General features: G+C 50.2%; 1 protein-coding gene across 1 annotated transcript in view; it reads left to right on the top strand.

Annotated features, from left to right (window-relative positions):
* The window catches only part of LOC142584854 (O-acyltransferase like protein-like), a 98,662-nt gene that overhangs the window by 14,834 nt on the left and 60,460 nt on the right, over positions 1 to 23,368 (top strand). Inside the window, exon 2 of the mRNA XM_075695164.1 lies at positions 7,248 to 7,440. Coding sequence (XP_075551279.1) covers positions 7,248 to 7,440 — 193 coding nt within the window. The remainder of the gene's footprint in view (positions 1 to 7,247; positions 7,441 to 23,368) is intronic.

Raw genomic sequence — 23,368 nt, 5'->3', positions numbered from 1 at the left:
ATATTCCATTGTGCGCTTCGTTGCGTGGCTTTCTATTTTCGAAGCTTGGGTTACGCTTTCGTAAATCTCTTAAAGCTTGTAGTATGCGCAAAGATGAAGGCCGTTTCTTGTAAGGCAAAATTGATTACTGGAGAGAGAGAGTAAAACATCTTTATTAATAATATTTGAATGCCGAGAGCAGTGTGGGAGGTACCCTCAGTCCAGGGTCCCTAAGATGATTCCGGCGATGTTTCGAGCCCGTTGTATCACAGCTCGGAGGACCTCGGGAGGTCCGTCGCGGAGGGCATCGTCCCACAGCTCTTTGTTGCGTAGGGGGTAAAGGAGAGTTGGCAAGGGAGGAAAGAGGTTTGCAGAGCACTCAGTCGTGACGTAGAAGATTGTGGGCGAGCTGCCACAGCCACGGTAACGATATGCATAACAGTGTGGGTAGAATTTATTGAGAGAGACAAGATTAGGAAAAGTTGCGGTTTGTAACTGGCATAATGCCACTGCTTCCTCCCGCGAGAAGGACGGCGGTGGTGCGGCGTGGGTGCGAAGAATGCGTGTATAATGACGGAGTATGTCTCTGTAACGGAGCAAGGGATCCCCCCACTTTGAACTAGTCGCCTCACCACGCCGAGACGCCCGGAGGGAAATTTCTCGGGCAACCGCATGTGCACGTTCGTTACCCGGCAGCGAGGTATGACCAGGGGTCCAGAGTAAGTGAATGCGGGGAGGTGTGGCTGGTGTATTTTGCGGGATCTGTTTGAGAATTTGGTGCGCCGCTCTCGGGATGCCATGTCCTGATAGGAACGCCTGGCATGCCTGTTGCGAGTCCGTCAATATATACACTTCCTGAGGAACACGGATGGCGTATCGAATTGCAAGAGCAACACCGAGAATTTCTCCGTAAGCGGCATTTGTTCCGCGCATTGCAGCAGAGTCTCTCAGGGATTCGGTGCCATCCAACACTACCGAGGTATAGCCCTCTTGAGTGCGTGATGTGTCCGTGTATAAAGTATGTGTTTCCGGGATGTTTGCAAGTATGCGGCCAATGTATCGTACATGGGCTTAGCGCTGCCCTTTGTCATGCTCGGGGTGCATATTACGTGGCAATGGATCAATACTTAGTGCTTGGCGTATCGCTGACGACAAGATCGTTGGACGGGTTTCAGACTCAAGGCGTGGGACAGAGTATCCTAGCCGTGTGAGAAGATGGCGGCCAGTAGGAGTGAGTAGGAGGCGCTGGCGATGGCTGACCCAATGTGCCTCTAGCAGCTCGCCTAGTGTGTTATGTGTCCCTAAGTTAAGGAGACGGTGTGTGGAAGTATAGTTCGGGAGGCCATGGGCCAGCTTCGTCGCTTTGCGAATCATTGCGTCTATGCGAAGTTGTTGCGCTCGGGTCAACCGCTGAAATGGGAGATGGTATGTAAGGTGGCTGATCACGCATGCCTCCACCAAGCGCAGCAAGTCCTCTTCTCGAAGGCCCAAGCGCCTGTTGGAGACCCTCCGGATCATGTCCAGAATTTGCTCAATCTGTCTGGATAGAAGGGAAACAGTGTAGTTTGACCTGCCATCCGCTTGGACGTGTAGGCCGAGGATACGAGCACGATTAACCTGTGGTATCGGTGTGCCATCCACGTGCACAGTGATAGGGGGAGTAGAGGAACGGCTCCGGGGGCGAGTGATTATGAGCTCCGACTTTTCCGGAGCACATCTTAAGCCGCATTTTCTCGCGTACTCGGAAACTGTATCGACTGCTTGCTGCAATCGGTCCTCGATGGCTCCGTCGGAACCCCGTGTCGACCATATAGTAATGTCGTCCGCATAAATAGCGTGGGCGACATCAGGGATCTGGTCGAGTAGCCGGGGGAGCCCTGCGAGCGCGATATTGAATAGAGTAGGGGAAAGAACTGAGCCCTGGGGTGTCCCACGTCCTACAAGGCGAATTGTACCGGATCGATGCGGTCCCATTCCTACGGTGGCTGTGCGATCTCGAAGAAATGCGCGGATATAGTTGTACATGCGAATTCCACAGTGTGAATCTGCAACGTTGCGAAGCATGAGGTCATGTTCAACATTATCGAATGCCCCTTTTAGGTCTAAGGCGATGAGTGCTCTCGTTTGGGCGGACGACGGAGGTCCTATGACTTCCTCCCGCAATTGTAAAAGCACATCTTTGGCAGACAGATGAGCCCGATATCCGAATTGAGAGTTAGAAAAGAATGATTTTTCTTCGAGGAAGGGCTGCAGACGCCGCAAGAGTACATGCTCCATGAGCTTACCAATGCAGGATGTTAGGGAGATGGGTCGTAAGTTTTCAACCTTAACAGGCTTGGCCGGTTTGGGGATCAGTGTGATGTCGGCGTGTCGCCATGCTTGGGGAAGCATGCCCTTGCGCCAGCAATCATTGAATATATGGGGGAGGTGGTTAATATCCGCGTCACTGAGGTTACGAAGAGTGGCGAATCGGATGTGGTCGGCTCCCGGTGCCGTGTTGCGGCGTAGGTCTTGTAGGACCACCCGCACCTCGTCAGATGTGATGTCTGCATCGAGCAATTCGTTCGCCTCGCCTACATAAGGATAGTCAGGGTACTGCGGCGGCGGGCCTGTGGGTATTAAATGCTTCTCTAGCTCTCTGAGGAGTGTCGAGACATCGTCCCTGTGCTCGTGCATTAGGATGTGCAGCTGTTGAAATGTTTTTCACTTTTTTTGTGGTGGGATCTGTGAGTGAGCGAAGAATCGACCACATTTTTGCTGTGCTCAATGTGCCTGAGAGGTGGTCGCAAAATCCTCGCCAGTTATTCTTCGTAAGGATCTCTGCATACTCCTGAAATTCCCGTGTAATTTAATCTATAAGTTTCCTAAGTTTGCGGTTGAGGCGTTGTCGTTTCCATCGTCGTGTCAACCCTCTGCGGGCGTTCCAAAGATGAAGTAAATGCGGGTCTATGTCTGGTGTCTCGGTTGTGGTGCGCAGTGTGCTCGTGGTGGCCTCTAGATGTTGTGCGAGAGTCAAGCCAGCGTTCGTACCTTTGGCGCTCAGGTGGGCCCTGGCGACGTTCCCTGAATTTCGCCCAATCCGTTATACGCACATTTCGCTCGGGCCTGCGCGCACCCCGTAATGACAAGGTGGTCGCCACAATGTAGTGGTCACTACCAAGGTGCTCCTCTAAAGGCCCGTGCGCAACGACTGGGCCAGTATTGCGCACGAAGGTAAGGTCAGGGCAGGTGTCACGAGATACGCTGTTGCGCATCCGAGTGGGGTGTTCTGGGTCGGTAAGCAGTGTGTATCTCATGTTACAGATGGCATTCCATAAGCGGGTCCCTTTAGCCTGCGATTTAACGTAACCCCATGCAGTATGCGGAGCGTTAAAGTCGCCGGCCACCACACAAACCCGCCCAAACCTACCAAATTCTGTTAGTAGGTGCTGAAAACAGTGCGTTCGCGAACGGGGGGAACTGTACGCATTGAGTATAAACAGACTCTCGCTGCGTTTACCTTGCGTAATTATTTCCAATATTTGGTGAGGAATGTCAATGTTAGTGGTATGCATGCGACATGTAACATGTTTCGAAACTAAGGCTCCCACAATAGGAGAGACACCCGAGAGCGTGCTGTAGCCGGATAAAGAAGGGGTGCAATTGACTTCCTGTAAGAGGATGGCATGGTGGCGATATACTGCTGTAGGGAGCCTCGTTTTCGGCGGAATCCCCTACAATTCCACTGCCACACCGCTAGTTGCTCCGCGTTACGCAGCGCCATCATCATCGCGAGAGGAAGCAGGCGGTCGTGCATAGGGATGCGGGCGCCGGGTGCCCACATTTGAAGGTTGCGGCCGAGAGCCTTGGTCGGAAAGCGCGCTTTCGTTGTTACCGCTAAGCCCAGGAACTTGCATGCGTGCGAAAGTGCACTCTATACATGATTTCACTTGCTCCGTAATCCCTATTTGAAGGGCCTCCATATGGCGTTCTATCCTGTCCAGAGCCGCCTGCATACTAGTGCTCATGTCTGCCACCAGCGCGTCCATTTGTTTTTGCAGGCGCTCACAGCGCGCCTCCATTTTCCATTTCTATTAGAGGATCCGGATTTGTTAAGGAATTGGTAATAGGGGAAGGGGTAGGGAGAGATTTACGGGGCGGAGCGAGCTGTGGGGGAACCTCCGCCCGACCTATACCTCCCGAGGCGCCTCCATTGCTGTTTTCTTCTCCGGGGTCCGCTGCACCCCTGAAGGGACCAGGGTCAACTTCGCTGGGGCGTTGGTCTGCAGGGCCTTCTTGTAGGGTTGTTGGGAAGATGGGGAAGGAGGGCGCTTCTCTGGGAGGCGCACCGATGCCTCGCGGGATCGGGACCGAGACTTGGAGCGGGTCCGGAACTTGCGACGGGATCTCAAACGGGTCTCCGACCGGACTTTTCTGGTCTCCTTCGTTGGGGCGCGCGACGTTCGGGTCTCCGCCGTATCTGTGGTAGTGGTCGGGTCGCTGGAGGGTTGGAGTTCACGCTGCTCTTTCTCGAGAGCTTTCTGCACCCAAGCTTTGTTCAGTGTCTGCCTAGCACGCTGCGGGCAGTTTGGATCCGCTGTAGGGTGGGTCCCGTCACAGGATCTGCAGTGTAGGGTGCACGGATGTGACGGGGTGGGGTTGTCAGTCTCGCAAGTCGCGCAAATGACCACGTGCGGCGTAGGACAGTAATCAGCCCAATGGCCGAGCTTGTGACATATCTTGCAAACCAGTTGGCGGGGTCGATGGGGGTAGTAGCGGAGTTCTGCGCCATAGAAACGCACGTAGCGAGGCACTTTAAGTCCTTCAAATGTTACCAACGCAACGTTGGTTTGAGCCATCATTGGTGCTTGAAGTATTTGAGTTCCAGGAGCCACAAGCTCATCCACTAGCTTGGAATACGGTGTACCGGGCAAAAGGCCAGGAACAATTCCCTTGCACGAGTTGTCTGGGGCCGCAAAATATGTCGTGATGGGATAGACCCGCTGACCAAGGTTCAGCTCCCTCACCTTGTACAATGCGTCGGCTACGTGTGACTGGGGTGTGCTGATGATTGCCAAGTTCTGCTGAGGTCGCAGTCGGAATATGATGTCCTGAAGATCCTCGGTGGTCAAGCCGGCTGCACTCCATAGAGCACTGGCGAGTTCTGGGCGCGTCCACTTATCGAGACAAAGTCCTCCGTGAGGCCGCAGAATTGTCTTTTCATCGTGCAAAGGAAGTTGACGCAGGTTCTGATTCCGAATGCGCTTGCGTATTCTGGGAGGCGTCCGGAATGCCCAAGATATTCTCGGAGGGTTGCGTCTTAGCGCGCGTTTGACGGATGCGTCGCTTATGTATAAATGTCTTCCAACAGCCACCTGTGTCGTCGTCAGCTTTGTCGTCGTAAATGTTCGGGGCAGCATCTTCCTCCATCCTTTCCCGGGTCGGAGTGTCCACCTCTCGCTGATGGGAGGGAAAATTGGCGACGATGGGATCGGCGGCCACTCCCGCGGTATCCACCTCGGGCGTCTTTGTTGTTGTTGAGGAACGCGCGGCGGGGTTCTCCGTCGCCGATTGCATCTTCTGCTCGTTGGAAAATGACGTTGCGGTAGACAAATGCTCCATCGAAACAGAGCGGTGAATTGGTCGAAGGCCCTTTGCACGCCCGTTTAGAACATGGGCCTCGGAAGAGCTGGTCGCTTGGCGCTTTTGGTTCATGGTGTAGAAAACACGCCAAGGCAGCAATGGCTCCGGCAGGGGCAGCAGCGTTGGAACTGCTTCAGAGCTGTAGAGGCGCGGGGAGCGGCAAGAAAGTCCCGGGAAGAAAAGGCGTTGGTGGGAAACGGCGAGAAAGCCGCTTCCCATGTGACTCCCGGCGAAAGCGGCCCGGGCAAGGGCGGTCAAGGGCGGTCGGTGAAGGTCGCGTTGCAGCGCGCCGACGACACGTCAGTTCACTTCGGCCGACTGATTGGAACTCCTGATTACTGGAAATTCACTAGAACTCGAGGTGGTTTTTTTCCGTGACACACAATAAACCGAGGTCGATAACTATATTCACGATCCCATACCATAAATATTAGCCATTCACAAGCATTTTAACATGTTCCATCCACGGCGACACATTCTGCGTTTGCCCGGCACCACTTCATCACGACCCAAAATGCCGTGGAAACATTGTGGAATACAATTCACGCCTCTCACGGATCCCGCCCATTTAGCCCGCTTCTCTATACCTGCGTCCACAAACTTCACTGTACCGAACGGCGTTTTTTCGCGTTGGGAGTGGTTACCGTCATGCCTCACGGTTACAGCAAAACCGGCGATCCTTCCTTTGTGTCTGATTTGTCTCAAGCGCACATCGCTATAACTGGGATTCGGAAATAAAGAAAATGCGGACTTGTCGCCCGTTCTCAAGCAGCTTACCCTACATTCCTTTTGCGTGAGCTGTGCGGCAACCACGTGCGCGCATATACCAACGGTCACATGCCAGGAAGTTTCGCAACAGCTGCTGTAACCTCACTGAACTTTTCTTTGAGCGAGTTGGCGCTAATATGTCCTAGTAGAGATCGAGTGCGAATTTACAGAAGCACACACGACATAAAGAGAGAGGCAGGATCAAACACCACTGTATGGCGACAATTTTTTTCTGAGTGGACAGACACGTTGTAAAGGGACTGCGACGCACTGTGACCGTCTTGCACGATGAAGGGCAGAAGCAAAGATGCCGTCGTAAGAGAAACACAGCAGCTCTACATTACCGCACTATGGAGAGTGTGATGGAGAGCTTCTCGTTCTCATGTACTTCGCAGCTATAGGAAAGATATCATTGTTGGGAGGATTTCGCATTCGCTTAATTAGGTATGCGGCGAACGGTGGTTCGCTGTGCCTTCATTTCAAACATGCAATTTGTGCTTGATGATTTCGTATAGAAATCGCCTGTTCGAAAGTCGGGCGATGTTGTTTCGCGCTGCCCATTTGTTTCGCGCTGCTGCGCACAGAAAGAAAAGTGTAGCGTTTAAAAGTATCTGGAGGCAATAGACCGGCGGTTGAACGGGCTTTCGACACAGTTATGTTGCGTAGTGAACGATCTGCCGCTAAACTCAATGGACCGACTCTCCAAGGGCAGGCCTACCTGCCACTGACACCTGTGCAGTTGTTGTGCATATTGACCAGTGGGACATTGAGACGAAATATGATTAATTTCACGCAGTACTTGACCGACACAATTCCCTGCAGCTGGAGGATTCACTTCCCTGATGCACGTGTGTACCTTCTTTTGCATGTGTGCGCAGGACACGGAGTCAATGTACCGGGAATGGGCTTCGATGGAGGCTGCACTGCGCACGACGGCTGAGAAGGTGGTGCAGACGGTGTTCCCGGCGCTGGTGAGGGTCAGCAGTGAAGCCGAGCTCTCCGGGGACTGCCAGGCGGCGCTTCTGAAGGTCATTCTTGGAGTCAGGCGCCTGCGGGACTGGGCCATCCGCCGTGAGTGTCATGACATCCCAACCAATCGCTTTACCATCGCGGAAACGAATGTTACAGTATCGTCAAAGGGGTCCTGAACCATCCTTAGGGCTTGTTGATGTTATCCACACAAGTCTGTGGATAGCATGCGCTGCTGTGAACGTCCTAGACAAATTTTGCAGTCGTGCTCGGCGCGTAGAGCTCACAAGCAGGGCGCCGAAGCCGTCTTTTTCTCAAACACTGTCTTTTCAAAGGAGATGTTCTTCTCACCCGCTTCAAAGATGCTGGCGGCTTGCATATGTCGTCACATGCAACATTCTCATAGACGGCTGCTGTTGGCTGACAGCTGACATCAGTGAAGAAGGCTGAATGGATTACTCCCCTTCTTCCTACTGTTATTGCGTATATTTATTCACGCAGTTTAATAACTAAACTGAAGTAAGCGAAAATGTGCTTTCAAATTCCGATGAGAATTACATAATTCTGGAAGAAGCCGACTATCGTACGCTCCTGCTCGACCGCGGCCGCCGGCATAGGAATTAAACTTTGGCCACCCTGCTCATCGGTATCGTAGACATTCAGTCTCTCTCATTTCAATTAGTTTTGAACACTCAGCTAGCCTCGAACTCCGTGAAGCTTAAGATCAGACCACACGTACTCTTGGCAGCGCGTACTCATTGTGGCCGCTCATGTCTAGACGCCTTGGCAGACATGGCTCTGTATTGAGCTATTTACAGCGCTTCAAAATGCGCAATTTGGATCTGGCTACCATTCGTAGGTCAAGCTGGCCCAATACAAAGCCAGTCCACACCTCGTAGCACGGCCAGACTGGAACACATGAGCGCGAGCGCGCACTCCAACCCTGTCGTGCACATCGCAAACGTAGTCAGCCACTACACTTGCATGTAGCTGCGTCTTCCGCGTAGCGTAGACACCGCGGCCCCCGCGGGGTGCCGCCATGAGCACCATCGCTGAGCTCGCTGCGGCTCACTGATGGGCTCTGATTGATCTCTGTGGGTGACGCGTCTCCAGGCTGGTGGCAAGCCGGCCTGAGTGCCCGAGCGCCAACATCTGAATGGAACAGGTAGTCTGCTTCCAGAGTTGCATAACTCCAAGGTGCGTCTCCAACATGATAGAATCTCGTTACATTAGGAATCCTTTCAACGCGAGTTCGGAGCGCGGCATCCATCGCTGTGCGCGCTGCCGATGTACTCGCACGAGCGAACATGAAGACGACGTTTCATTAGACCCTCGGATATTGTTTGATTGCCGTTGAGATAAGGTCCATTCGATTTACCCTGCATTTCGTGAACTATAGTTCCCGCCAGATCAGTACCAGTCCTTGCGCGTGTAGAACCGGCACGGCACCTGCTGCACGAATGCTGCGCTATCTTTTTGACAAGTGCAAGGAGTGCTGTGAACTCGTCTTGCGCGAAGCCTTCACTGAGTGAAAAGAATGGCGACGTGCAGACCCCGCCACGCTGAACTGGTGGAACGAATAACGAAGTGCAGCACTTCGTGAACTAGTTTAGAAAGTGCAGGTGAATCGGATGGACATATAAGCGTGAAAGGAAATGCGCTACTGATGGCACTCGGTGCGAGAAAACACAGCCTGTCTGTGTACTGTCTAGTACACTGTAACACTGCGAAGCGATGCGACATCGTGAACTCAATTGTAAGCGTAAGCGCAGCGTTATGGGCACCGCCCGCTCAGCCGTAGCCTTCGCAGTGCAAGGCATTGAAGAAGGAGCGGGAACACCGCGAAGGGGATCAAAGGCGTTGTACTTCTGCTGAACTCATTGAAGTACCTTTTGCTACAAAGTATTTCTGAAATAGTGTACTTTAACGTCAAACACATTTCTCTACTTCCATAAAAATGCTTCAGGGCCCCTTAATGAGTCTACTTGCGCTCGAACATCGAGCGCACCCATGGATTGTTTACCACGATGAGAGTCATCTTGTGTTTGAATGCCTTCCGTGGACGTTTACATATAGGATGACGCATCTTTCATGTAGAGCTTGTATATATGTCACCTTGAACGGTAAGCTTAAAGGAAACAAAAACCACTTGACACTTCATCATATATGAAAATTTCAACGTATTTATGCGCCGCAAGCATGCTGCGCTATGACGTTTTAAAAGCGTACAACCACGCATACAATAGTAATCCCTAGCTTGCTTCGCCATCGTCAGAGAGCAGCGGGAACCTTAGAACACCAACACATAAAGCCTTAAAGACTTTGTTTTGCACGGTCCAAAAAAATGTTGACTGGCAGGAATACTAATGACAAAAAGGAAAGGGGTGGGGCTAATCTTAAAACCAAAAAACAAACAACACACACACACACACACACACACACACACACACACACACACACACACACACACACACACACACACACACACACACACACACACACACACACACACACACACACACACACACACTTGTTTCTACAAACATTTACTCTACTTTCCTTATTTGCATACTATTCATGCGCGGCTGTGGCAGCATTGCAGTCGAGGCTATAAGGCACCAAACAGACAAGACTGACCCACGGCCGCAATTCGCCCTGAAGGGTAGCACTGCCGTACCCGTTCGGTCCCGGTAATTCGTGGAGCTCCGAATACTCTTGTGGAAGCGAACTTTTAGAAAATAAAATGTCAGCGCAGTCACCTCTTCTCGTCGAGTGTAATCGGCCCATGACTGCTCCCAGTAAAATTAAAATCCTTCTGGCTCATTTTCCTGCCAAGCAACAGCGTTCCTGCCGAGCAACAACCCCAACTCGCTCGTGAAGGCGAGGGCACTCCACATCGATGCGCTGCATCAGAATCCACAAATGTTACGGCCCGCAGCATCCACCCGGTGGGAGCCTCTGACGGGGGCTCCCCTCGACTACTTTCTCTCGGCCGAGTAGCGGGTGCGTGCTCCCGAAAACGTGCCGTTTGTCCTTTGGCAGCCTTGAAGGTCGCGTGCGTGCACCCGCTCTGCGCACCTTACGTAAGGTGAAGGACGTAATGAGAGCTGAAAACGTCAACCCGGACGACCGCGGCCATTGACCGGCAGCGTGGGGCTCCCGCCAAGGGTTTGCACTGGGGGGGGACTCCGAGAGGGGATGTCTGTTTCTTTAGCGTTGGCCATTCTGGCACTGGCTTACGTGACCGAGCCGGTGTATGCCTCCGCCACTGGCCCCTTGCGCGCTGGCCATCGTCCCCGTGGCTCAGAGAAACGGCGCGTCGACTCGCGCGGACGTGCCCTATCAGCGGCGGCGTCGCGCCGCCAGGGGGCCGCGCGGAATGTTGTGTGGCGAGCGCGCGCATGTGCTCCCCCCAAAATTGCGGAAGGCGCGGATCGTGCATAGTAGTACGACGGGTGGGAAAGGGAGCAGAGGCTGCTTTACTACCTGGCTTGCCTTGCGAGCGGTGGCGCTGTGGTGAAATCAATCGTGTGTACGCTCGCCGTACATAGTATGTCCGCAACCATACAGCAAGATCCGCTTTACTCTCACTCATTTTGCTTTAAAACGCGCCCGGGCCGCTCTGCTCGCTTTGTGCTGCCAGCTATTTCGCGTTTGTGCGACCCCTGTAAGAGACGTGTTCCGAAACTTCTGAATAATCGCACCCGCAGGCGAGTGGAGAGAGAGAGAGAGAGAGAGAGAGTCTTCATGAGCGTAGTGCGCTTTGCGGGCTCCTCAGTTATTTTAGGTACCGAGGTCACCTTGGCTTGCTTTAGCCGCATCTGCGACAGTCCTGTGTACAGAGGTAAAGCGCATGGCGTAGGGAGTAAGCATATGGTGCGGGATTACTGCAGGGAGTCGCCGAGGACATGCTTTTAACTTAATAGGTCCACTGTGTTAGTTGAGTACAGATAGAGCGAAAAAAAAAGCAGTTGCGATCATAAAATTGCAAACCACTGAAGCAAGCTGGAGATACGGTACAGGTTTGGGCTGACTGGTGGTGCATCATAAGGATACGAAATGCCAACTTAGGCATGGACTGAAAGAAATAAGGCGACAACGCGAACTTCCTTACTTGGAAGTCGATGCTTGTATCTGTTGTCTTCTTTCTTTCCTTTTTTTTTAATTATTCGGTAATGATGCTGCCTCAACCTAGCTCCTCGTTCACAGGTTCTATGAGCATGAGAAGGAGCCGGGGGTTGGTTCCTAACTCTTCTCCTATGGTGCAGAAGGCCAAGTAATACGGCATACAGCCTCTCCCAAATTTTATGATATCATGGGAGCGTCGACTGCACGGCGTGTGAGCGGCGTTGTAGCGGCAAGGGGCACTTCTAAAGCGAACAGTACAACAGATAGCACTTAAACTGGAAATCGCCTTGCACGCCCGCGCATACTGTCGCCTATGCAGCCGCCATTCGCCGCTACAAGGCCGCTGACACGCGGTGCGGTCGACTCTCGCACAATAGTATTAAATTTTTTTCTGAGGCTGTGCATTTCCTAGACGCGTATAACATTTTCGGAGCCAACCACGAATTGCGATCGGTCACGGATTTGCTCATTTTCTAAGCGATGCACTTTCGGCAGGTCCTGTGCTTATGCACTAAAGAAAAATGCTTTAGTAGTCAAGAAACGCTGATGCTTGAAAAAGGACTAAGGGGCTGCCGTTCCGATATACGTTTAAACGTCTGTTGTTTTTTGAGCAGCGTTTTCAGTCACGTAAAGTGGCGTTCAGCATCACGGCATATATCGTTTGACTGCTTCTATCATTGTTTATTGAGACAACATCAAAAGAAAAAAAAGTGTATTAATCTTGTCTAGGAGGTTTATAAGAAGCCAAGAATGACTGACAAAGTATCATATTCCTTACTCATACACACATCGCCCAGTCAACAGGTGCAATTTCATATAACATGAGTTTTAATCAAAGCAGTACACAAAAGCAGCGATAGGAAATATATACACAAATTCACTTCAATATATGATACGTATATCTACATACATGCATATACGCATACATGTGAATACAAGCATACTGTGACGTCTCAGTACGGCGATGAGCCTTCCTTGGACGTTTCCCACGAGGCCGTCCTTTCATCAGCGCGCGCCCAGACGGCGACGAGGCCTGGCGTGGACTGTGACGCGCAGAAGAACTCACTCCGAGGCGACGGCAACTGCCGTCCTCCGTGGCAGCGGTAATTACCGCGAAGACCCCTCTACCTGAACCTGACCCTGACAAGCTGAACTATTTGATGAAAGGGGCCAACGTCGAGGACTACCGTGGGAACAGCGTCGACTTCAGATTCCCAGGTTGCTACGCGCTTGGGCAATATGCGGGGGCGAAGGTACAACATAGGAGGCGGAGTCCTGCGGAACGTTGTGACATTATGGGAGGGATTTTGCAGCCGATTGGACGATTGTGATTGGCCGAGATACAGTCATCAGATTCTCGACGACGACGGCTTTAAATGTGTAGACCGTTGGCGCAGTCTGGGCTGACGTGTCCTGATGTGAACTCAGTCCTTTAACATGCTCCTACATGGAGTGGGCTTCTGTAGCTGGAGCCAGTGTGAATAATGTAAAACAGACAGACAGACAATGAACTTTTATTCAGGTCCTGAGGGACTAGCCGGTGGAGACCCGTTGGGGCCCCCGGCTCGCCGCTGGCTGCTCCCATGTCGGAATCGGGAGGCCAAGCCTCTCCGCTCTTTCATGGGCCCTCTGGACGGCCATGGACTGGAGCTTAAGTTGCGTGCTAGATATGGCCTCGTCCCAGTCCCGTTCGCTGGTGAGGGACGTATCCCGTAACGCAGGAAACTGCCAGAGCATATGAGGTAGAGTGCTAACCTCCCCACAATCCGGGCACTGTCGGTCAATTTCTGGATAAATCCTGCTTAAGAAACTTCGCGAGGGATATGACCTCGTCTGAAGCATCCTAAGCGTGATCGATTGTGATCTGCATAGATTTGGATGCGGAGGCGGGAAGCGCCTGCGTTCCTCTTTATAATGTGAGACGATCTCGTGAAATGTTAATAACGGGTCGCTGTGGCCGAGCTCCTCCGGATCCAATGTAGCCCCATCGCCGTCGCGGCGCGTTAATTCTCGCGCACGGCGGTGAGCAATTTCATTGGGGTTCAACTGGCCCGGCAGCACGTTGTCGCCCATGTGAGCTGGGAACCATATAATATAATGCACGGGGTCACAATTAGTTCTGGACTTGTTTTTCAGAATCACCTCCACCTGTTTCGCAACCATTCCCGTAGCGAATGCCCTGACGGCCGCGCGTGAGTCAGTGTAGATATACGGCCTTTTTGAATCCTGCATCGCCAGCGCCACCGCCACCTGTTCTGCCACGTCGGCCGTCACAGCGCCTACCGAGGCCGCAGATAGGAGCTCGCCCTTTTCGCTTACCGCCGTGACCGTGAATTTACCGGAGCGCCCATATTGAGCTGCGTCCACGAAGGCTTCCATGCCGACCGTTTTCTTCAATATCGCCCTGGCACGAGCTGCTCGCCTGCCCGCATTATGTTGCGGGTGAACGTTTCTAGGGAAGGGACTGACGACGTAGGTCCCTCTGGAGTTCTCGTTCAGCTGAACCGCCTCGCTGTGACTGAAACGCGGCTGCAAGCCCGCAGCCTCCAAGAGGCGCCTACCGGCGCTGGAGCCCGAAAGCCTCGTGATCTGCGCCGCTCGTTGCGCCTCTATGAGTTCGAGGGCCGTGTTATGAACGCCGAGCTGCATTAGCCTGTCCGTGCTCGCCGTGATCGGAATACCCAGTACCTTCTTGACGCTTTTCCGCATCAACGTGTCAAGCTTGTCCCTTTCAGTCTTTGTCCACTGCAGGGCCGAGACCACATAGTTGATGTGGCTCATAAGAAAAGCGTGATGCACCCTAAGTAGGTTGTCCTCGCCTAGGCCCCCCTTCTTATTGGAGACTCTCATGATTAATCTGAGAATATTCTCGGTTTTGGCGGTCAGATGCGCAATGGTTTTGGCATTACAGCCCCTGGCATCGAGCAACAATCCTAGAACTCTAATCGAATTCACCCTGGGGATCTTCTGGCCGTCTCGCGTGTATACATCTATGGGGAGTTGCTCGAGCGGCACGAGCCCCCGAACCCCCTGCCTTGCCGGTCTGTATAACATGAGCTCTGACTTGGTCGGGGAGAGTTGGAGACCCGTGCCCTCCAGGAAGGACTCGGTCACGTCCAAGGCCTCCTGGAGTGCCTGTTCCACGGCCGCCTCCGAGCCTCCCGGACACCAGATCGTAATGTCATCGGCGTACAGCGCATGTCCCACGTTTGGCACGGCGGCCAGCCGCTTCGAGAGTCCGTGCATTGCAATGTTAAATAGGAGGGGGGAGATCACCGCCCCTTGTGGCGTGCCTCTGTTTCCTAGCGGGAATGGTTCTGATTTGGTCTGCCCCACCTTGACGACCGCCGTCCTGCCCCTCAGGAAGGACTCCACAAACGCGAAAAATCTACCTCCCAAGTTCAATGCCGAAATCTTATTTAATATGAAGGCGTGCGATACGGTGTCGAAGGCTTTGGACAAGTCTAGTGTAAGAATGCCCCTGACGTCTCTAGTCCTGTTGTCAATAACCTGTCTTTTTAGCAGTAGCATGACGTCCTGCGTGGAAAGAGATGGTCTAAACCCTACCATATTGTACGAGAACAACCCCTCCCGCTCTATGTGTTTTGAGATCCTGTTATGTATAACGTGTTCGGCAACCTTACCTAAACATGACGTTAGCGAAATGGGCCGGAGGTTGTCCAGGCTTGGGGGCTTTCCAGGCTTAGGAATCAGTACCACCGTCGCCTGCTTCCACGAGTCCGGAACACTACCTTCCTCCCATACCTTGTTGATTTCCTTTGTAATGGTGCTAATGGACCGGTCGTCCAGGTTCCTCAAAACCCGGTTGGTTAACCCATCCGGCCCAGGGGCCGACCTACCATTGAGATTGTAGAGCACCTCCCTGATATCTGCCTCAGAAAACGGATCATCAAGCTTTGGGGCGTCCTCCCCCACGTATTGAGGGCATTCCCGTAGTTCATCCTTTCCTACCGGAAGATACTTTCTTGCCAGGTCTCGGAGAAGGGACGTATCGGAATGACCTTCCTGTTTTTGCTTATGCACAAGTCTATCTACGGAGAGTCTCTGATTACCCTTTTTCTTTCGTTCCTACCACCGGATGTACTCATCCATGTCCCGGGTAGATCCTGGCCTAAACGCTACACGGGTCGCAACAATGCACACAAATTTATAATCTGGACTGCTATTTCACTACAATAAAAAAAAGAATGTAAGAAAGGTGGACGTGGCGCAGTACAGACCAGCAGTCATTCCTGAATTGATAAATGGTAAGCACAATTGTTTTGCTGAAATATTTTAAGTGCATGAACTATTGTACGATATCGATGACAACAGGGCGATGGTTTAGGAAATTTGCCATTATGTAGGATTGCTCTTGCACCATAGTTGCTAAGTATAAAGCTCGAGTGTTAAATTAACTTTCTTCGTGTATTAACCATGTTTCCTAAAAAAAATTGGAAAATACTATATTTATTTAGTCTACTTTCACGGTAAATCGCAATTGGTATTTTTCTATTTATTGTGTGTTGAATCGTTAATACGTTGTTCGCTTTGAAGAATAGTGCAGAGTGACTTCGATAAAGCGCGTTTTCAATCGCTCGCATTATTAGTTTTCGTCGTGTACACAGCTTATTGACATTCGTTTTTGTTGTGCCCCACATAAGGAGGCACTAGTGTAAACTTAGATTGCCTAGTATGCAGTATAAAAATGTATTTCTAATCATAGAGGCGAAAGTTGCCTTAGTCTACGAATGATGCAGATTGAACGGGAAATACGGCTTCTGACGTTGTCAACATGATGGGGACTAGTTCATATTTCTTTTACTAGAACGCCGAGAAACTTCTGCAATGCAAATAATTTCTATGACTTCACCGCGGAATTTCAGAAGCGTCTTTTTCTCGGTAAACGTGTTTCGGGGACAAAAAATTATCTACTAAGTTCTTTTATTGTTTAGTTTGAGTTTCTTTTCACTAAACTACTTAGATTATCTAGCCGTTTAATAGCCTACAGCTGAAGAATATTAAAGCTTTATCCTAAAAAAATAGATTTGTATCATCGATGTACAGAATTATGTCTAGACTAACTGGAACGTTGATAATGTCATTTATGTACACTAAAAGAAAGAGAGGTGGGACAAGAATGTAGCCTTGAGGAACTCCATATTTACTTTCTCCCAAAACTGACTTGGGGTGAGTGTCTGTGCACTGATAGTGGTCTGATAAATAACTACGCATTAGTTCGAGAGAAGCTTCCCTAATATCATGCCCGTTTAATTTTTACACTAGGATGTCATGCTTAATAGAGTGAAACACATTTCTGAAATCGTTAAGTACTCCTACAGTATATAATTTATCCTCGGAAATTATCACTTTTTTTACTTATCAGAAGCGTCATTTCAGCGGAATCATTGTTTTTGGATATCATACTGTTTCTATGTAAGTACGTCATTTTTGGTGCAGTCATTAAGAATTTGTGTATTGATAACTGGCTCTATAACATATGAAAAAATTGGGAGAAACCATATTGATGTGTAGTAGCTGATGTCATTACTATCATCTCATTTAAACATTGCGGATACTCTCGCGATCTTTAGTTTATGAGTGAATGCACCAGATGGACAAAATAAGGTTACATAAGTGCAGCAAAGACTTGCTGGTATATTGAACCACCGCTCTTATCGGTTCGGCTATTATCCCATCATCGCGACATGCGCGCGCACTCTTTAATTTTAGCAATAGGGTTGTGGCTTCATTCAGTGTGGTCGGCGCGAGGAAAAGTGACTTCATAGTGTTGTGTGTGAGGAATGACCTGCAATTAGAATTTTGGTGTAGAAGACTTTTGATGCTCCAGATTCGAAGAGAGAGAGAAAGGGTGCAACTAAAGGCAGGGAGGTTGAACAGAGGTAGTTACGGTTGGCTACCTTGCACAGTTGGAAGGAGCAGGGAGACAAAAAAGAGAGACAGAACAGAGGGGGGAGAAATACTTATTAAGCTTATTACCTAGCAGGATCCATGCATATGATGTACGCCACCGATTACAAATTCAGCAAGAGTGATTTGCTCATTTCACGGCAACAGGTTTTTCCCACATGGTCCAGATCTTAGGAACACTTCTAAACTTATTTTCGTAATACATATTTCTAGTTCCGTTTATATCACGGCCTTGTTGGTTCCTTATCTTTTTATGCTCACTTAAGGACTCATTACGATGACGATCCTGCTGTCGCCTGCAACCACTGTACCGGGCTGACTAACGCACAGGTCAGCGGATTGTGATATCGCATGCTCACGAACTCCAGTCTTCGTGTTGTTACAAGGACGCCTGCTTGAAACTAGAAGCCACGCTGTGCTTTTTGCACGTTTTGGACTGGCCCCATTAATGCATTGTATATTTGTTTATTTGTTGCGCGCTCGAGTAATTGAGGCGTCACACAGTTATTGCGGAGTCGAAAGCTACCATAATAAAAAAATTTTAAAAATCGAAATGCAAAATTTTAATGCGTACGCATTCTTTGGCGAATACCCCGGATAAACTGTGTCTGTCTCGTGAGGCCGTGTAATTGGGAAATAAGTGCGTAATTGATCAAGTTAAGACATTTAATTGTTATAATAGTGTAACTGTAGGCAATTGGTCGCTTTGGAATCAATAAAAACAAAAAGTAGTCACTACGTCGCCGCCTCGACGTAGTCAATTGATGCAATAAAAAAGTATAAAATGATCGCAATAACCGATCGGTAGGTGTGGTTTGGCAAGAAAACGCGTTGTGGTAGCGTTTAGGCTCAGTTTATACGATCGCTTCGAAGGGGTCGGATGTGCCGGGACGAAGGCTTGCAATGGCACCAAAGAAAGGTAAGCTCGGTGAAACGAAGACGCGGCCTACCAACGCTGAACGACAAGGGGAATGTGGTACTCGCCAGAAGGAACAACGAGGACAGCGACAGGAACTAAGAGATAACCAACAGCAAGAAGAGAAAGGAAAAGTTCAGAAGCGGATCGGAAAGGACGTTATACGGCGCCGCTCGATAAAAAAGTTCTACAGAAATCCTGAGAATTGTCCAGTAATGCGTAAGCATTATTTGACTCCGTATAAAGCGATGGGCAGACATGAATAAGCTGGCAACATAAGTAAGCAAAAGCGAAATAACAGCCGAGCTTAAGAATGCTTACGCATTAGCATATGATTCGCAGAGTTTCTGCAGCATTTCTTGCTAATCTTCTTTAAAAGGAGATTTTCGCATAACCCCTACTACGTTTTCGTTCAACTTTCGTTTCGCTCCCGCATTGTTCCATAACACTTTGCTTAGTTGCTAAGTTTGTCCGGACATTCAGTTGCCGACATGCGACGAAACATGTGCACATTTCCGCAGCAGTTTGTTTATCCGATTGCTATGTGGTGTAGTGACCGGGGGTCCGAAGACGTGGGACGTTCACGCACCAAGAGGGAGTCGAGATCATAGGTCTTGACCTGACGTCGAGGAAGTTTTAAGCACGATGTTTATATTTACAATATGTACAAGAATATTGGAATCACGATCATGAGAAGTTCAGTTTGATTTCAAGCTGCCGATCCTCAATAAAGCAATCATCTAGTCTTATGTCCCTTCCGTCTTCCCGCTCAGGTCAGTAGGAGGAAGAGGAGGAAGAAGAAAAGAAGGAAGGAAAGGTAGGAAGGTCAACCAGACGCACGTCCGGTTTGCTACCCTACACGGGGGAAGGGGTTTAAGAGAAGGAAAGAAAGGAGAGGGAGGGAAGAAGGTACTATCAGTGTGAATACGTGCGGTTGTCCATAACTTCACGCCTATAATCGGTCACTGAGGCCAGCCGATTTCATCAAACGTAACAGTGCCGGTGTCGCTTTGTAAACCTGCGACGCGTCGGGCCATGGTCCGATAATCTTAGTCTCTGAAAATGGTCTGCTGTCTAATCAGTGTAACACCCTCTGAAGAACGTCGCGTTCGACCTCACAGAGATTACAAAAACACAAAATGTACTCGATCGTATTTCACAGTTGCACGAGTCACAAATCGGTGTGTCCAGTATTCCAATAAGGAATGAGTAGGCTTTCTTAAATGGCACTCCTAACCAGAGGCGGCGCAGTAAAGTTGCATCACGGCGGGAGAAATTTGATGGAATATGCAGCTTCAATGTAGCATCTAGTTGGTGGAGACGGCAGTTGGAGAAAATCGGGGTGTTCCACAAAGTTTCGGTCTTGTTTTGAGCAAGTAAACGAAGATCCCTCGCAGCGTCTGTCCTTGAAAGGGGTATAGGAAGTGTCAGGGATTTTTCGTGGACTGACAGGGCGGCATCATCAGCAAGGTCATTTCCAACGATGCCACAGTGCCCCGGAAGCCATTGGAAGATGATGTCATGTCCGTTTATGAGGGCTTGATGAAGAACCTCTCTGGTGTCAAACACCAGTTGGTCATGGGTTTTGCGTCGTAAGGCTGACTGCATACTCTGAAGGGCTGCCTTGGAGTCAGAAAAAATGAACCACTTTTGAGGTTTGGCTTGTGCGATGTAATTAACAGCGGCACGTAGAGCGGCAAGTTCTGTTGCTGTAGAGATCGTTATATAGAACACTGTGAAAGTAATTGTTATTTGTAAGGCCGGGGTGATAACAGCGCCTTCGGAGCTGGTGGCTGAGTCAGATCCATCGGTGTAAATGTGCGTTCTTTGTTCATATGCCTCGTTCAGTAATGACAGTGTGAACTGACGTACAGCGACTTTTGAATGACGGGTCTTCTTTGTTATTCCCTGAATCGTGAGGCGTTTCTGTGGTTGTCTTAGGAACAACAGAGGTAACAGTGGTCTTGCTGCTGGTGTAAACCCCGACGGAAGGTAGCCTTGATGAGTCACAACAAGTTGTGACTCATGAGTTGTGAGGTGTAACTAACAGAGGCACGTAGAGCAGAGAGAGAGAGAGAGAGAGAAAGGCAAAGGAATGACAGGGAGGTTAACCAGAGATTATCTCCGGTTGGCTACCCTGTACTGTGGGAGGGGCAAGGGGATGCAATAGGTGAGAAAGAAAGAAGGATAAAAAAAGGGAAAAAACCTAAGCACACACACGCACGTACACACGAACTATTTCTGTGGGCACTGTCACGCAGCCCGCAAAGGCGTTCCTAGTCTTACGCAGTGTCACCGTACAGCCCTACGTCACACAGTGTATATTCACAATTTTTCAGAAAGTCCCGTGTCTTTCAAGTATCGGAGCAGCGCCTTCATAGCGGATCGCGTTGATGTTCGCGTAGGCCAGGTTCCAAGGATCTTGTTTTCGGCCATTGGGCGCTTGTCCAGTTTGTCTAAGGTGGCTGAGAGGACTGCTCTTTGTGGGTTAAAACGAGAGCACTGACAAAGAAGATGCTCGATCGTTTCGTTGCTCCCGCAGAAGTTACACAGTGGGCTGTTGGCCATTCCGATAAGGAAAGAGTAGGCATTTGAAAATGCTACTCCAAGCCATAGACGGACAAGAAGGGTGTAGTCACGTCGTGGAAGCTCGAGCGGAATATGGAGCTGTAATTTAGGGTCCAGGGTATGGAGGCGTGCACTTGTGAAATCGGATGTTGGGCTAATGTCAGGTCACGCGCAAGTGCGGAAAGTTTTTTCGCTGCGTCGGCCCTCGAAAGAGGAATGGCAACACAGTTGCACGTAGAGCAGGAAGTTCTGTTACCGTAGAGGCTGTTATATGGGACACTTTGAGTGTAATTGTGACTTGTAAGGCCGGGAGGATAACAGCGCATGTGGAGCTGGTGGCTGAGACATACCCATCGGTGTAAATTTGCGTGCTTTGTTCATGTGCCTCGTTCAGTAATGACAGCAGGAACTGACGTAGAGCCACTGTAGAATGACGGGTCCTCTTCGTAATTCCCGAAATCGTGAGGCGTACTTGTGGCTGTGGTAAGCACCACAGGGGTAACATTGGTTCTGCTGCTGTAAAGTCCGACGGAAGGTAGCCTTCATGTGTCGCAACAAGTTCGAAAAATGTGGCTTAATGTGGCTTGTCGTCTTCGTGCTACAGCAATATAGTGACTGAGTACGCGACGGAGATGTCGAATGTGTGCTCTAAGGTTATCAATCGTTATATATGTTTGAACCAAGTAGTCTTTAGCAATCATGATTGTTGCGTGAGTCGAGTGGCATCGTGGTTGTCCAAGACATGTCCGTAGAGCCTGGCCTTGCAAACTTTCGAGGGTACGAAAGTTTGTTTTACATGGGGTCGCCAAAAACCGGCAAGCTGTGCCGTAAAAAGCCCAGAAACAGTGCTCTGTACAGCTGCAGCATGGACCGTACCAACGTGCCCCAGGTATCCCCGCACAGGAACCTCAGTATATGTACAATCGAAATTAGTCTCCGCTTCAGGTAGATGCAGGGGGCGGGGGGAGTTCCATGAACGGTCTCTGTCAATAATCACACCTAAGAAGCGGTGAAACTTCTGGCGTTTGATAGCCTGGCCATTGAGAGCAACAGGGTACGGCGCCATGGGTTTGCGCGTAAACGCGATTAACGCGCATTTTCGATGGGCACAGTAAGGCCTTGTTTGCGGACATACGGAGAAATTAGGGTGGCTGCCCGCTGAATTCTTGCGCGCAATTGAAAACGAGTCACCACAGAAGACCAAGGCCAAATATCATCGGTGTAAGTTGAGAGGTGAATTGTCTTCGGTAATATTCCAGCAAGGCCAACCACAGCTAGGATAAAAAGATTAGGGCTCAATGCCCCGCTCTGTGGGACGCCACCGTATGCAAAATGCATACGCAAAATCTATGCAAAAGCACGAAGGACCTTCTGGTCAAATAGTCGCGGATCCACTTAAACATTCGGACACCAATTCCAACAGCCTCTAATGACTCGAGCATCGCTTCCTGTTTAACATTATCGTACGCCCCTTTCTTATCAAGAAAGAGCGCCACTGATATGCGCTTGAGGCATTTTTGTTGTATAAATGTTGTGAGGTCAATAAAATTTTCTACTGATGACCTGCCTCGCTTGAAACTTGTCATGGAGTCAGGGTGACAAGGGTACAGGGTACACGTTGTGGCGTTTAATGTACCATTCCAGGCGTATAAGGATCATCTTTTCCATTACTTTCCCTGTGCAGCTTGCCAGGGAAATAGGGCGATATGACGTCAGGTTGAAAGGTGACTTTCCTTGTTTGAGTAGCGGTACGAGACTAGTAATCTTCCATTGCTGAGGAACAATGCCTTCATGTCATGAGCGCTTGCAGTAATTTAACAGCTCTTGCCTGTCCTCTTGTCCAAGATGGGCAACAGCTGCACAAGTGATGCCGTCGGGCCCTGGGGAGGATGAACGTCGAGAAGCAGCCCAGGAGGCGTCCACTTCTTCCATAGTCAATAGAATTTCCATTTCTAGTATTCGAGATACAGGGACAACACTCACGTTTTCGGCGTTGGGTGTGGCACACACGCCAGCGATCCACGCACAAAAATCATTCGCCACCTCAACTTGCGCCTGGCAGTGATGTAGGGCTAAGTTCATGAAAGGGTGTCGCTGTTGCGGAGACGAGCGCAGGCCACTAACAGTCCGCCAGATGTATGGAAGTGGTTTGTGAGGGTCCAGTGATTCACAAAGGGACTTCCAGCGTTGTTCCTGCAATTTGTAGAAATGGCGCTGGATTTCCTTCTGTGTTCGCCGTGCCATTCTCAGGTCACGAATTGCCTTCGTGAACCTGTATCGCTCAGGTCAGCTTCCTCCAATCCAATGTTAAATGAAAGGTGTATCTTCTACCAATCAGGAAGTTTGCAGCCATTTCCCTCCGAGGAGAGCTTAGCCCAAAACACACGCACTTCACTATGCATGAGCAGGGAAACACACCGAGGACATACAATGACCTCGTCTCAGAGACAGGCGTGGCAGCTCGGGCCCCTTGGTAATCCATGAGGG

This window comes from Dermacentor variabilis, chromosome 1, assembly GCF_050947875.1.
Source record: "Dermacentor variabilis isolate Ectoservices chromosome 1, ASM5094787v1, whole genome shotgun sequence".
Classification (NCBI taxonomy): Eukaryota; Metazoa; Arthropoda; class Arachnida; order Ixodida; family Ixodidae; genus Dermacentor; species Dermacentor variabilis.
Note: the sequence above shows the minus strand (reverse complement) of the source record. Positions and strands in the feature narration are given on the sequence as shown.